Raw genomic sequence first — 14079 nt, 5'->3', positions numbered from 1 at the left:
CTAGCTGTCAAGGCTGCGTGTTGCAGGTGTGGAGGGGGTGCGACCGGGTCTCATCCAGGTTGCTCCTCACTGCCCTGCTGCTCACTTCTTCTTCCTTGCTTTGTTTTTGTCATCATCTGGTAGCACTTTCTCCGGTGCTATTGCTTTGCAGCCGATGATGCGCGCTTCTCGCTCCGCTGCGATGGCGAAGCACGCCGCCGCCGCGACGCTGCTCGCCCTGCTCAGCGTCTCCGTCGCCGTGAGCGCGGCGAGCGCGGTGAGCGCGGTGAGCCTGCTGCCGCTGAGCGGTTGGGGGGCCGTCGACGTGGAGCTGGTGTGCCGCACTGCCGCGAGTAATAGGCCGACAGTCTTCAGCACCTCGACGATAAGCGCCTTCAGCTTCCTCCTCAACTGGGATGATATCGCCGCGCATATGGGCGCTCCCTTTCCACTCGTGGTGGAGCGCACGGTGGACATGGACTTTGTCCGTACTTACTATAACGGCACCGACAAGTACACTGTGACCGACTCCGGCGGCTGCGTGCACACGAGGGGGCCGGCCGACCGCGACAACGACGTACTTGTTGCACAGGCTATTGCCGATATGCTGACTACCCCGCTTCCATTGACGTACAACTCGAGCATCAATCGCGCTATTCCGGTGAGGAACTACTCGAGCCTGTTCAACCTCACCATTCCGTCCGCATTCGGTGGCTTCGGCACGGCGACCACGTACACCGCCAGTATCTTGACGGTGTATAACTGGACTGTGAACTTGGTGCTGGTGAACGAGACGGTGCTGTCTGTTGAGGTGACGGCCACGGCCAACTACAAAGTTAACGACTGCCTCTTCACCATCTTCTTCTTGGGCGCTAACATGGCTGGCGCACCGGTGCCGCCTCCGCCCTCTTCCTGCAAAGGCGCATCGTCGTCCTCTGTCCGTCCACTCGCCGCCAAGCCGATGGGTGCTGCTCGGTCGTCGTTGCCGACCATTGCGGGCCTTGCTAGCGCCCCGGCGCTGTCGCTGAGCGCCTCCGCCAACTTGAGCCTGGCGTCTCCGCCATCGGTGGCCTTGCCACCGGTACCTGCCGATCGCCACCACCCGACGATGCCCGACTTCCCCGACGAGTTCACGGCCGAATTCTTGGTGATAGCGCCAGAGAACAGGTCCATGTGGGAGGTTCGCGAGTCCTTCAGCCCCGAAGGGGGTGTCGCCTACACCCGCCTGCTGCTTCCCACGAGAGGCGCCAGCAGTGGGGTGTACATGTACGAGTGGTTCGTCGACTGGTATAATCAACTGGCGTACTTCAACACGAAGTATGAAGGGCGGGATGGCCGGGGGACGGGCGACAGCGATATGGACAAGTACTTCGAGGGCCAGGAGAGGTGCCGACGCCTCCGCGTGGGCTACAACTTGATGGCCGCGAACATCCGCTCCCTGTTGCTCTACTCGCCGACTGTGCCGCCGACGTTCATCGGCAACCAGACGGTGCGCAACGTGCCGTGCGGGGTGTGGGCGCTGGAGGCGAACGGTGTCCGTGTGACGTGGTTCTGGGCGACCTCGGGCAGCGTGGACACGACGCCGTTTCATACACCCGGGAGTGTGCAGAGTGGCTTCTCGGGCTACTCCAGACTGCTACGCATGACGGTGGTGGGCCGGGGTGGCGCCCCGCATCTCTTCACGCACCACCCCTTCTTTCAGCAAGGCTACGCCTTCCCCGTGACGGATCGCTTGGCGGCGTGCAGGGCGCTGGGGCCTGGTGAGGGGGATATCGGCTGCAATGCCAACCAGACTGGCAGGGACTACATGATGGTATATGACATCATGACGTTTGTGCCGTATGTTCGGCGTGATGACTACAACATTCCGAAGGCGTGCGACGGCGCCAAGATATCCGACTCGATTCCCAGCGCGGCGTGCCACCTCACCAGCGTCACCGGCGGCGTGGAGGCGCTGCTGCTGGTTCTGATCGCGCTGCTGTTCGCCCTTGTGAGCGGGTGCTGCGTGTGGTGCCACTTCTCACGAATGGTGCGTCACCAGCAGGACGAGCTGGCGCGGCTGACGTGGGAGATACATCTCGCTCAAAGCGCGAACGGCACGGACGGGCAGGATACCGCGATCGTGAGCGCCGCAGGCGGGGCTGATGCGAAGAACTCCTCCTCGTGAGACGTCTCCATGAGACGCGGAGCGGCCCTGTGCCTGTCGCTGTCCCGCTTCCTTTCCGCTCCTCGACGTGAGCCACGATCGCGCCCCCCACTCCTGCCTTTCAGCAGAGCTCTTCGTCTCGCTCATTGGTGCCCCCTCGATGGCGCGCTGGCTGATGTCGGTGCGGGGCCGCCACGCTTGGTTCGCTGTATCACTTCCTTTTCTCCCTTCACACCTTTCACTCCTTTTTTCTTTGCTTTATTGAGGCTGTGCGCGTGGGGCGTGCGTACGCCCATCGCAGCGTCAGAGGGGAGGGCAGGGCAGGGCAGCCGCCCTTCTCTGTCTTGTGCCCCTGCATCTCGACGGTGGGCGCCCTTCCCTCCCCCCTCTCCACCTTCTTCCCCTTCGCTTTGCTGTTCCGCCGCGCGCCCTTCTTTCTCCCCCTTCCCCGCGCTCTCTCCATTGCTTGCCCTTACAGCGCCCTGTGTTCGTTCCTCGGAGAGGCACCTCGGCTGTGGCGAACTCATGTGTGCAGTGTGCATGCGCATGTGTGCGCTGGCTGTGAAAGGCACGACGCATCTCAGAACGCAGAGCGCCTTGCGGAGCGCTGCGCGTGAGCAAGGTGGACCGCCTCAGTTTGTGTGTGCGCGCGCGGGAGGGCTCGCTCTGGACCTACGGCAGTGGCATCGGCTGCTGCGCGACCGAGGCGGGTGGACGGCGTGCCTGTGCCACACCCGCGCGGCCCTCCCCTCCCGGATCGAGCGCATGCTGTGCTGTCTGTATCCTCGTGCCCCCTGCCGACTCGACTCTGACACACGCACTCGCACACACACATTGACGTCTCCGCACGGGCGCTCCTCGCGCCCTCGCTGCGCTGCCGCCACTCCATCGCGCTTGTCTCTTCCCCTTCCCCCACCCTCTCCCCGCACCGGCACCCATTCATACTCACATCGCACGTAACGCTGCGCTGCGCCCCACTACGTCTCGTGGCCATCGGGCGCAGCTTGACCGCGAGATGCCGACACGCTTCAGGAAGTGCCGCCACCAGCGCGGCTCGACGTTCTGCGGCTACGGTCGCGTAGGCAAGCACCGCAAGCATGAGTCCGGTCGCGGTAACGCCGGCGGCATGCATCACCACCGCATCAACTTCGACAAGTACCACCCCGGGTACTTTGGTAAGCTGGGCATGGACCACTACCATCGCAAGAAGAACCCGATGTGGAAGCCGACAATCAACCTGAACAGCTTGACGCGCCTGATTGCCGCGGACGAGGCGGCGAGGGCGACGAGGGGCGGGTGCCTGCCTGTGGTGGACCTGCAGTCGTGCGGGTACGCGAAGCTGCTGGGCAGCGGCCACATCCAGGCGCCGTGCATCGTGAAGGCGCGCTACGTGAGCAAGCTGGCCGACAAGAAGATCCGCAAGGCCGGCGGCGCCGTGGTGCTCCAGGCGTGAGTGTGAGGAGAGGGCGCGTTGTTTCTCTTTTCCGCCCGCGCACGTTTTCGTTTGATGGCGCTCTCGCCCCCTCTGTGGAGCCGCGTTTTCGCGCGTTCTCTCTGCCTCTGCCGTGTGCCCGCTCTCTTCCCCCGCGTCAGCGCCTGGCGTGAATGCGCGAAGCCGCCATAACCGATACCGTGCACGGTGAGGAAGGTGGCGGGGCGCATGCCACTCCTTTTGCGCGAGCGCACCTCCTGCTCGCCGTGCCGGGCTTGCGCTACATGGGGCGGGAGGGACGGGGGGGTGCGACGGGCGCGTGTGAAAGTCGGTGCGTGAGGCTGCCGATAGGAGGCGGCGTTTTCGTTTCTCAGCAGGCAGTCAAAGCATACAAACACACACAATCACACACACACACACACACACACACACTGAGAGAGAGCGAGCGAGCGTCCCGCGCATGTGTGATGACGGGATGCGGCGCGGGCGGGCGCCTGGTATTGCGTGGACGATCGCGGTGCGAGCCGCGCTGTGCGGGGTGCGCCCAGGACCGCCGCACGCCGTGTTTGCTGCTGGGCCAGCCGGCTCCTCTCCCGGTGTCGCTGAAGGGGTGCGGGGTCGCAGTGCCTTGCGTTGGCGGCGCCGGCCGTTCCCGCTCTCTGTGTGTGCTGGCGCTTCTGCGACGGCGGGGGTAGCGCTGATACGGAGATAGGGGAGAGAGACGGCTGTGCTGCCTGCCTGTCTCCCCTCCTGTGACGTTGCTGGCGAGGTCGCCGCGTTGTTCTCTGCGCCATGCGCACCCCCTCACTCTCCACTCTTCCTCTTTGCCCGTGCCTCTCTGTGCCTCTCTCCTTTTCTGATTCGGCGTTGCTTGCTTCGATTCGAACGCCACTGCACGCTCGCGGCCGCTGCCGACGCCACGGGCGCACCGCTTGCGACACCGAACCCTCCCGCCTGCATGCCCTGGCCATCCTGCAGGCTTTGCGTCTCGGCTCGTCTCGTCCTGTCGTCTCTCGGCACGTCTTTCTGTTACGGCCGCCGTCGCATCTTCGCTTACGCGCGCCCCATCTTGTTTTCTGTGCCCCTTGCGGAGCTCTCCCCGTCCGTGTCGCCGCCACCCGCTCCCCGCCCGCCCTCTGCGCCCGTGCGCCTTTTCACGCGCGCTCTGTGTGCGTGCTGGGCCGTGGGGCTCTCCCATCTCTCCTCGCCTTCTCCTGCACCGCCACCGTCACGCGTGCTTTCGGCGGGACTGCCGTCTGCGGTTTCGTGCGTTGCCAGGCGCCTCTCGCTCACTGACAACTGCATTGCCGCATTGCTATCCTTGTTACATTTTTTCACAATTTTGTTTTTCGCCCTCCGTGCCAGCGGCACTGCTCGACTGCGCACTGCTCCCGCTAGCGCCGTGTCCTGGTTACACACACGCGCGCAGCGGCTGGGGTGCACTAGCCGTCAAGGCTGCGTGTTGCAGGTGTGGAGGGGGTGCGACCGGGTCTCATCCAGGTTGCTCCTCACTGCCCTGCTGCTCACTTCTTCTTCCTTGCTTTGTTTTTGTCATCATCTGGTAGCACTTTCTCCGGTGCTATTGCTTTGCAGCCGATGATGCGCGCTTCTCGCTCCGCTGCGATGGCGAAGCACGCCGCCGCCGCGACGCTGCTCGCCCTGCTCAGCGTCTCCGTCGCCGTGAGCGCGGCGAGCGCGGTGAGCGCGGTGAGCCTGCTGCCGCTGAGCGGTTGGGGGGCCGTCGACGTGGAGCTGGTGTGCCGCACTGCCGCGAGTAATAGGCCGACAGTCTTCAGCACCTCGACGATAAGCGCCTTCAGCTTCCTCCTCAACTGGGATGATATCGCCGCGCATATGGGCGCTCCCTTTCCACTCGTGGTGGAGCGCACGGTGGACATGGACTTTGTCCGTACTTACTATAACGGCACCGACAAGTACACTGTGACCGACTCCGGCGGCTGCGTGCACACGAGGGGCCGGCCGACCGCGACAACGACGTACTTGTTGCACAGGCTATTGCCGATATGCTGACTACCCCGCTTCCATTGACGTACAACTCGAGCATCAATCGCGCTATTCCGGTGAGGAACTACTCGAGCCTGTTCAACCTCACCATTCCGTCCGCATTCGGTGGCTTCGGCACGGCGACCACGTACACCGCCAGTATCTTGACGGTGTATAACTGGACTGTGAACTTGGTGCTGGTGAACGAGACGGTGCTGTCTGTTGAGGTGACGGCCACGGCCAACTACAAAGTTAACGACTGCCTCTTCACCATCTTCTTCTTGGGCGCTAACATGGCTGGCGCACCGGTGCCGCCTCCGCCCTCTTCCTGCAAAGGCGCATCGTCGTCCTCTGTCCGTCCACTCGCCGCCAAGCCGATGGGTGCTGCTCGGTCGTCGTTGCCGACCATTGCGGGCCTTGCTAGCGCCCCGGCGCTGTCGCTGAGCGCCTCCGCCAACTTGAGCCTGGCGTCTCCGCCATCGGTGGCCTTGCCACCGGTACCTGCCGATCGCCACCACCCGACGATGCCCGACTTCCCCGACGAGTTCACGGCCGAATTCTTGGTGATAGCGCCAGAGAACAGGTCCATGTGGGAGGTTCGCGAGTCCTTCAGCCCCGAAGGGGGTGTCGCCTACACCCGCCTGCTGCTTCCCACGAGAGGCGCCAGCAGTGGGGTGTACATGTACGAGTGGTTCGTCGACTGGTATAATCAACTGGCGTACTTCAACACGAAGTATGAAGGGCGGGATGGCCGGGGGACGGGCGACAGCGATATGGACAAGTACTTCGAGGGCCAGGAGAGGTGCCGACGCCTCCGCGTGGGCTACAACTTGATGGCCGCGAACATCCGCTCCCTGTTGCTCTACTCGCCGACTGTGCCGCCGACGTTCATCGGCAACCAGACGGTGCGCAACGTGCCGTGCGGGGTGTGGGCGCTGGAGGCGAACGGTGTCCGTGTGACGTGGTTCTGGGCGACCTCGGGCAGCGTGGACACGACGCCGTTTCATACACCCGGGAGTGTGCAGAGTGGCTTCTCGGGCTACTCCAGACTGCTACGCATGACGGTGGTGGGCCGGGGTGGCGCCCCGCATCTCTTCACGCACCACCCCTTCTTTCAGCAAGGCTACGCCTTCCCCGTGACGGATCGCTTGGCGGCGTGCAGGGCGCTGGGGCCTGGTGAGGGGGATATCGGCTGCAATGCCAACCAGACTGGCAGGGACTACATGATGGTATATGACATCATGACGTTTGTGCCGTATGTTCGGCGTGATGACTACAACATTCCGAAGGCGTGCGACGGCGCCAAGATATCCGACTCGATTCCCAGCGCGGCGTGCCACCTCACCAGCGTCACCGGCGGCGTGGAGGCGCTGCTGCTGGTTCTGATCGCGCTGCTGTTCGCCCTTGTGAGCGGGTGCTGCGTGTGGTGCCACTTCTCACGAATGGTGCGTCACCAGCAGGACGAGCTGGCGCGGCTGACGTGGGAGATACATCTCGCTCAAAGCGCGAACGGCACGGACGGGCAGGATACCGCGATCGTGAGCGCCGCAGGCGGGGCTGATGCGAAGAACTCCTCCTCGTGAGACGTCTCCATGAGACGCGGAGCGGCCCTGTGCCTGTCGCTGTCCCGCTTCCTTTCCGCTCCTCGACGTGAGCCACGATCGCGCCCCCCACTCCTGCCTTTCAGCAGAGCTCTTCGTCTCGCTCATTGGTGCCCCCTCGATGGCGCGCTGGCTGATGTCGGTGCGGGGCCGCCAAGCTTGGTTCGCTGTATCACTTCCTTTTCTCCCTTCACACCTTTCACTCCTTTTTTCTTTGCTTTATTGAGGCTGTGCGCGTGGGGCGTGCGTACGCCCATCGCAGCGTCAGAGGGGAGGGCAGGGCAGGGCAGCCGCCCTTCTCTGTCTTGTGCCCCTGCATCTCGACGGTGGGCGCCCTTCCCTCCCCCCTCTCCACCTTCTTCCCCTTCGCTTTGCTGTTCCGCCGCGCGCCCTTCTTTCTCCCCCTTCCCCGCGCTCTCTCCATTGCTTGCCCTTACAGCGCCCTGTGTTCGTTCCTCGGAGAGGCACCTCGGCTGTGGCGAACTCATGTGTGCAGTGTGCATGCGCATGTGTGCGCTGGCTGTGAAAGGCACGACGCATCTCAGAACGCAGAGCGCCTTGCGGAGCGCTGCGCGTGAGCAAGGTGGACCGCCTCAGTTTGTGTGTGTGCGCGCGCGGGAGGGCTCGCTCTGGACCTACGGCAGTGGCATCGGCTGCTGCGCGACCGAGGCGGGTGGACGGCGTGCCTGTGCCACACCCGCGCGGCCCTCCCCTCCCGGATCGAGCGCATGCTGTGCTGTCTGTATCCTCGTGCCCCCTGCCGACTCGACTCTGACACACGCACTCGCACACACACATTGACGTCTCCGCACGGGCGCTCCTCGCGCCCTCGCTGCGCTGCCGCCACTCCATCGCGCTTGTCTCTTCCCCTTCCCCCACCCTCTCCCCGCACCGGCACCCATTCATACTCACATCGCACGTAACGCTGCGCTGCGCCCCACTACGTCTCGTGGCCATCGGGCGCAGCTTGACCGCGAGATGCCGACACGCTTCAGGAAGTGCCGCCACCAGCGCGGCTCGACGTTCTGCGGCTACGGTCGCGTAGGCAAGCACCGCAAGCATGAGTCCGGTCGCGGTAACGCCGGCGGCATGCATCACCACCGCATCAACTTCGACAAGTACCACCCCGGGTACTTTGGTAAGCTGGGCATGGACCACTACCATCGCAAGAAGAACCCGATGTGGAAGCCGACAATCAACCTGAACAGCTTGACGCGCCTGATTGCCGCGGACGAGGCGGCGAGGGCGACGAGGGGCGGGTGCCTGCCTGTGGTGGACCTGCAGTCGTGCGGGTACGCGAAGCTGCTGGGCAGCGGCCACATCCAGGCGCCGTGCATCGTGAAGGCGCGCTACGTGAGCAAGCTGGCCGACAAGAAGATCCGCAAGGCCGGCGGCGCCGTGGTGCTCCAGGCGTGAGTGTGAGGAGAGGGCGCGTTGTTTCTCTTTTCCGCCCGCGCACGTTTTCGTTTGATGGCGCTCTCGCCCCCTCTGTGGAGCCGCGTTTTCGCGCGTTCTCTCTGCCTCTGCCGTGTGCCCGCTCTCTTCCCCCGCGTCAGCGCCTGGCGTGAATGCGCGAAGCCGCCATAACCGATACCGTGCACGGTGAGGAAGGTGGCGGGGCGCATGCCACTCCTTTTGCGCGAGCGCACCTCCTGCTCGCCGTGCCGGGCTTGCGCTACATGGGGCGGGAGGGACGGGGGGGTGCGACGGGCGCGTGTGAAAGTCGGTGCGTGAGGCTGCCGATAGGAGGCGGCGTTTTCGTTTCTCAGCAGGCAGTCAAAGCATACAAACACACACAATCACACACACACACACACACACTGAGAGAGAGCGAGCGAGCGTCCCGCGCATGTGTGATGACGGGATGCGGCGCGGGCGGGCGCCTGGTATTGCGTGGACGATCGCGGTGCGAGCCGCGCTGTGCGGGGTGCGCCCAGGACCGCCGCACGCCGTGTTTGCTGCTGGGCCAGCCGGCTCCTCTCCCGGTGTCGCTGAAGGGGTGCGGGGTCGCAGTGCCTTGCGTTGGCGGCGCCGGCCGTTCCCGCTCTCTGTGTGTGCTGGCGCTTCTGCGACGGCGGGGGTAGCGCTGATACGGAGATAGGGGAGAGAGACGGCTGTGCTGCCTGCCTGTCTCCCCTCCTGTGACGTTGCTGGCGAGGTCGCCGCGTTGTTCTCTGCGCCATGCGCACCCCCTCACTCTCCACTCTTCCTCTTTGCCCGTGCCTCTCTGTGCCTCTCTCCTTTTCTGATTCGGCGTTGCTTGCTTCGATTCGAACGCCACTGCACGCTCGCGGCCGCTGCCGACGCCACGGGCGCACCGCTTGCGACACCGAACCCTCCCGCCTGCATGCCCTGGCCATCCTGCAGGCTTTGCGTCTCGGCTCGTCTCGTCCTGTCGTCTCTCGGCACGTCTTTCTGTTACGGCCGCCGTCGCATCTTCGCTTACGCGCGCCCCATCTTGTTTTCTGTGCCCCTTGCGGAGCTCTCCCCGTCCGTGTCGCCGCCACCCGCTCCCCGCCCGCCCTCTGCGCCCGTGCGCCTTTTCACGCGCGCTCTGTGTGCGTGCTGGGCCGTGGGGCTCTCCCATCTCTCCTCGCCTTCTCCTGCACCGCCACCGTCACGCGTGCTTTCGGCGGGACTGCCGTCTGCGGTTTCGTGCGTTGCCAGGCGCCTCTCGCTCACTGACAACTGCATTGCCGCATTGCTATCCTTGTTACATTTTTTCACAATTTTGTTTTTCGCCCTCCGTGCCAGCGGCACTGCTCGACTGCGCACTGCTCCCGCTAGCGCCGTGTCCTGGTTACACACACGCGCGCAGCGGCTGGGGTGCACTAGCCGTCAAGGCTGCGTGTTGCAGGTGTGGAGGGGGTGCGACCGGGTCTCATCCAGGTTGCTCCTCACTGCCCTGCTGCTCACTTCTTCTTCCTTGCTTTGTTTTTGTCATCATCTGGTAGCACTTTCTCCGGTGCTATTGCTTTGCAGCCGATGATGCGCGCTTCTCGCTCCGCTGCGATGGCGAAGCACGCCGCCGCCGCGACGCTGCTCGCCCTGCTCAGCGTCTCCGTCGCCGTGAGCGCGGCGAGCGCGGTGAGCCTGCTGCCGCTGAGCGGATGGCAAACGGTGGACGTGGAGCTGGTGTGCCGCACTGCCGCGAGTAATAGGCCGACAGTCTTCAGCACCTCGACGATAAGCGCCTTCAGCTTTTCTGTTGACGTCAGCGTCCCGTGGGAGAAGGGACGCTTAAAGTTTCCGTTGATCATGGATCGGACTATGGACAGCGACTTTGTCCGTACTTACTATATTAACGACACCGACAAGTACACTGTGACCGACTCCGGCGGCTGCGTGCACACGAAGGGGTCTTTCTCGCATGCAGATGAGGTACTTGTTGCACAGACTCTTATCGATGTGCTGTCTGAGGCGCTCCCTGTGTCGTTCAGTGTGAGCGTCAATCGCGGAATGGAGGTGGAAAATTTTGTGAACCTTTTCAACCTCACCATTCCGTCTGCATTCGGCGGCCTTGGGACGATGGAGACGTATAGCGCTCTTATTGGGATAAGTGTTCCTGGGTGGATGGTGAACTTGGTGCAGGTCAACAAAACGGCGCTAACGGTTGAGATGACGGCTCACGTGAGCGCAAAAATCAATGACTGTTTATTCACTGTTACCTTTTTGGGTAGGAATGTGTCCGACCTGCTGATGCCTTTCACCCTGCCTGCTTCCTGCAAAGGCACAACCTCAGCTTTGTCCTCTATTGCTCAACTCGCCGCCAAGCCGATGGGTGCTGCTCGGTCGTCGTTGCCGACCATTGCGGGCCTTGCTAGCGCCCCGGCGCTGTCGCTGAGTGCCACTAGCGATTCAAGTTCTTTGGACGGCTACTCCCTTGTACCTGCCACTGCCTCCAGCTCCTCGATCGAAGCGTTCTCACTGGTGCCCGCCTCTGCCTCCAGCTCCTCGATCGACGCGTTCTCACTGGTGCCCGCCAGCGAACACACCTCCTCCTCTGTGGATTCGTCCCAGGAAGCCTCCAGCCACTTGAGCTCGCAGTCGTCTTCATCCGAGTGGTTTGATGATAACAACCCGCCGATGCCCGACTTCCCCGACGAGTTCACGGCCGAATTCTTCGTCATTGCCCCTATGACTAAAAGCGTGTTTGAGGTATATGAGGCCTTCAGTGCCACCCAGGGGACTTCATACACGAGGCTACTCCTTCCTGTAAGCAGCGTCGCCGATCGCTCTGTTATGTATGAGTGGTTCATCGACTCGTATAATCAACTGGCGTACTTCAACACGAAGAATGGAGTGCAGCGTGGCAATGAGGACAACGACAAAGCCCTGCGCGATTACTTTTTCCCTGACCAAGACACCTGCCGACGCGTTCTTATTGGCTACGAGATGATGGCAAAGAGTGCAAGTGCCCTGTTGCTCTACTCGCCGACTGTGCCGCCGACGTTCATCGGCAACCAGACGGTGCGCAACGTGCCGTGCGGGGTGTGGGCGGCTGAGGTGAGCGGCGTGCTCGTGACGTGGTTCTGGGCGACCTCGGGTAGCGTGGACACGACGCCGTTTCATACACCCGAGAGTGTGCAGAGTGGCTTGTCGGACTACTCCAGACTGCTACGCATGACGGTGGTGGGCCACGGCGGCCCCCTGCCGCTATTCCCGCATCACCCCTTTTTTCCGCAAGGCTACGCCTTCCCCGTGGCGGATCGCGCGTTGGCGTGCAGGGCGCTGGGGCCTGGTGAGGGGGATATCGGCTGCAATGCCAACGAGGGTGACGAGGACTTCATCATCATATATGACATCACGACGTTTGTGTCGTATGTTCGGCGTGATGACTACAACATTCCGAAGGCGTGCGACGGCGCCAAGATATCGGGGTCGATTCCCAGCGTTCTGTGCCGCTACGGTGGTATCACTGGAGGCGCGGCGGCCATACTGCTTGTTGTGATCGCGCTGCTGTTCGCCCTTGTGAGCGGGTGCTGCGTGTGGTGCCCTTTCTCACGAATGGTGCGTCACCAGCAGGACGAGCTGGCGCGGCTGACGTGGGAGATACATCTTGCGGAAGGCGCGAACGGCACGGACGGGCAGGATACCGCGATCGTGAGCGCCGCAGGCGGGGCTGATGCGAAGAACTCCTCCTCGTGAGACGTCTCCATGAGACGCGGAGCGGCCCTGTGCCTGTCGCTGTCCCGCTTCCTTTCCGCTCCTCGACGTGAGCCACGATCGCGCCCCCCACTCCTGCCTTTCAGCAGAGCTCTTCGTCTCGCTCATTGGTGCCCCCTCGATGGCGCGCTGGCTGATGTCGGTGCGGGGCCGCCACGCTTGGTTCGCTGTATCACTTCCTTTTCTCCCTTCACACCTTTCACTCCTTTTTTCTTTGCTTTATTGAGGCTGTGCGCGTGGGGCGTGCGTACGCCCATCGCAGCGTCAGAGGGGAGGGCAGGGCAGGGCAGCCGCCCTTCTCTGTCTTGTGCCCCTGCATCTCGACGGTGGGCGCCCTTCCCTCCCCCCTCTCCACCTTCTTCCCCTTCGCTTTGCTGTTCCGCCGCGCGCCCTTCTTTCTCCCCCTTCCCCGCGCTCTCTCCATTGCTTGCCCTTACAGCGCCCTGTGTTCGTTCCTCGGAGAGGCACCTCGGCTGTGGCGAACTCATGTGTGCAGTGTGCATGCGCATGTGTGCGCTGGCTGTGAAAGGCACGACGCATCTCAGAACGCAGAGCGCCTTGCGGAGCGCTGCGCGTGAGCAAGGTGGACCGCCTCAGTTTGTGTGTGTGCGCGCGCGGAGGGCTCGCTCTGGACCTACGGCAGTGGCATCGGCTGCTGCGCGACCGAGGCGGGTGGACGGCGTGCCTGTGCCACACCCGCGCGGCCCTCCCCTCCCGGATCGAGCGCATGCTGTGCTGTCTGTATCCTCGTGCCCCCTGCCGACTCGACTCTGACACACGCACTCGCACACACACATTGACGTCTCCGCACGGGCGCTCCTCGCGCCCTCGCTGCGCTGCCGCCACTCCATCGCGCTTGTCTCTTCCCCTTCCCCCACCCTCTCCCCGCACCGGCACCCATTCATACTCACATCGCACGTAACGCTGCGCTGCGCCCCACTACGTCTCGTGGCCATCGGGCGCAGCTTGACCGCGAGATGCCGACACGCTTCAGGAAGTGCCGCCACCAGCGCGGCTCGACGTTCTGCGGCTACGGTCGCGTAGGCAAGCACCGCAAGCATGAGTCCGGTCGCGGTAACGCCGGCGGCATGCATCACCACCGCATCAACTTCGACAAGTACCACCCCGGGTACTTTGGTAAGCTGGGCATGGACCACTACCATCGCAAGAAGAACCCGATGTGGAAGCCGACAATCAACCTGAACAGCTTGACGCGCCTGATTGCCGCGGACGAGGCGGCGAGGGCGACGAGGGGCGGGTGCCTGCCTGTGGTGGACCTGCAGTCGTGCGGGTACGCGAAGCTGCTGGGCAGCGGCCACATCCAGGCGCCGTGCATCGTGAAGGCGCGCTACGTGAGCAAGCTGGCCGACAAGAAGATCCGCAAGGCCGGCGGCGCCGTGGTGCTCCAGGCTTAGAGGCAGACTTGGCTCTCATGGTGGAGGGTAGCTCGCCTGCATGACCGGGTGCTAATATATGTTTTTTTTCTTACTTGAATGTTTGGTTATTTCGTAAAACAGATCACTACCAGATGGAGGCGGGGGGCCGCATGATGGAAGCGGCGAAGCCGACTATGACGTTTGCTTTGGTGATTCTCGATGATCACGGGGGCTTTTAGTGACCGCGTACGCGGCATGGAGCCTGCTAAACGGGTGTCGGTTTCTTACTGGCGTATCTCGCGCTCACGACGAGGAGTACCAGTGGATTGAGGGAGCGAAAGGCTCTTTTCATCGGATGCTCATCTCTCATTGCCT

At 63.3% G+C, this 14079-nt stretch overlaps 6 protein-coding genes across 6 annotated transcripts; all 6 read left to right on the top strand.

Moving 5' to 3' along the window:
- Positions 1-154: 154 nt before the first annotated feature.
- Positions 155-2146, top strand: LSCM1_01141 (uncharacterized protein; the record flags this gene model as incomplete). Its single annotated transcript, XM_067318766.1, has 1 exon — positions 155-2146. One exon carries the CDS (start codon positions 155-157, stop codon positions 2144-2146), a length of 1992 nt encoding a protein of 663 aa, XP_067174871.1.
- A 994-nt stretch (positions 2147-3140) lies between these two features.
- LSCM1_01140 (uncharacterized protein) lies at positions 3141-3578 on the top strand (the record flags this gene model as incomplete). The annotated part of the gene is made up of 1 exon (XM_067318765.1): positions 3141-3578. The coding sequence occupies one exon, from the start codon at positions 3141-3143 to the stop codon at positions 3576-3578; it is 438 nt and encodes a 145-aa protein (XP_067174870.1).
- A 2003-nt stretch (positions 3579-5581) lies between these two features.
- LSCM1_01139 (uncharacterized protein) lies at positions 5582-7144 on the top strand (the record flags this gene model as incomplete). Its single annotated transcript, XM_067318764.1, has 1 exon — positions 5582-7144. One exon carries the CDS (start codon positions 5582-5584, stop codon positions 7142-7144), a length of 1563 nt encoding a protein of 520 aa, XP_067174869.1.
- Positions 7145-8140: 996 nt separating this feature from the next.
- On the top strand, positions 8141-8578 carry LSCM1_01138 (uncharacterized protein; the record flags this gene model as incomplete). The annotated part of the gene is made up of 1 exon (XM_067318763.1): positions 8141-8578. The coding sequence occupies one exon, from the start codon at positions 8141-8143 to the stop codon at positions 8576-8578; it is 438 nt and encodes a 145-aa protein (XP_067174868.1).
- Positions 8579-10147: 1569 nt separating this feature from the next.
- LSCM1_01137 (uncharacterized protein) lies at positions 10148-12310 on the top strand (the record flags this gene model as incomplete). The annotated part of the gene is made up of 1 exon (XM_067318762.1): positions 10148-12310. The coding sequence occupies one exon, from the start codon at positions 10148-10150 to the stop codon at positions 12308-12310; it is 2163 nt and encodes a 720-aa protein (XP_067174867.1).
- Positions 12311-13305: 995 nt separating this feature from the next.
- Positions 13306-13743, top strand: LSCM1_01136 (uncharacterized protein; the record flags this gene model as incomplete). Its single annotated transcript, XM_067318761.1, has 1 exon — positions 13306-13743. The coding sequence occupies one exon, from the start codon at positions 13306-13308 to the stop codon at positions 13741-13743; it is 438 nt and encodes a 145-aa protein (XP_067174866.1).
- Positions 13744-14079: the final 336 nt, after the last annotated feature.

The sequence above is a fragment of the Leishmania martiniquensis genome, chromosome 35, assembly GCF_017916325.1.
Source record: "Leishmania martiniquensis isolate LSCM1 chromosome 35, whole genome shotgun sequence".
Taxonomy (NCBI): Eukaryota; Euglenozoa; class Kinetoplastea; order Trypanosomatida; family Trypanosomatidae; genus Leishmania; species Leishmania martiniquensis.
This window is presented reverse-complemented; position numbering and strand designations above follow the sequence as displayed.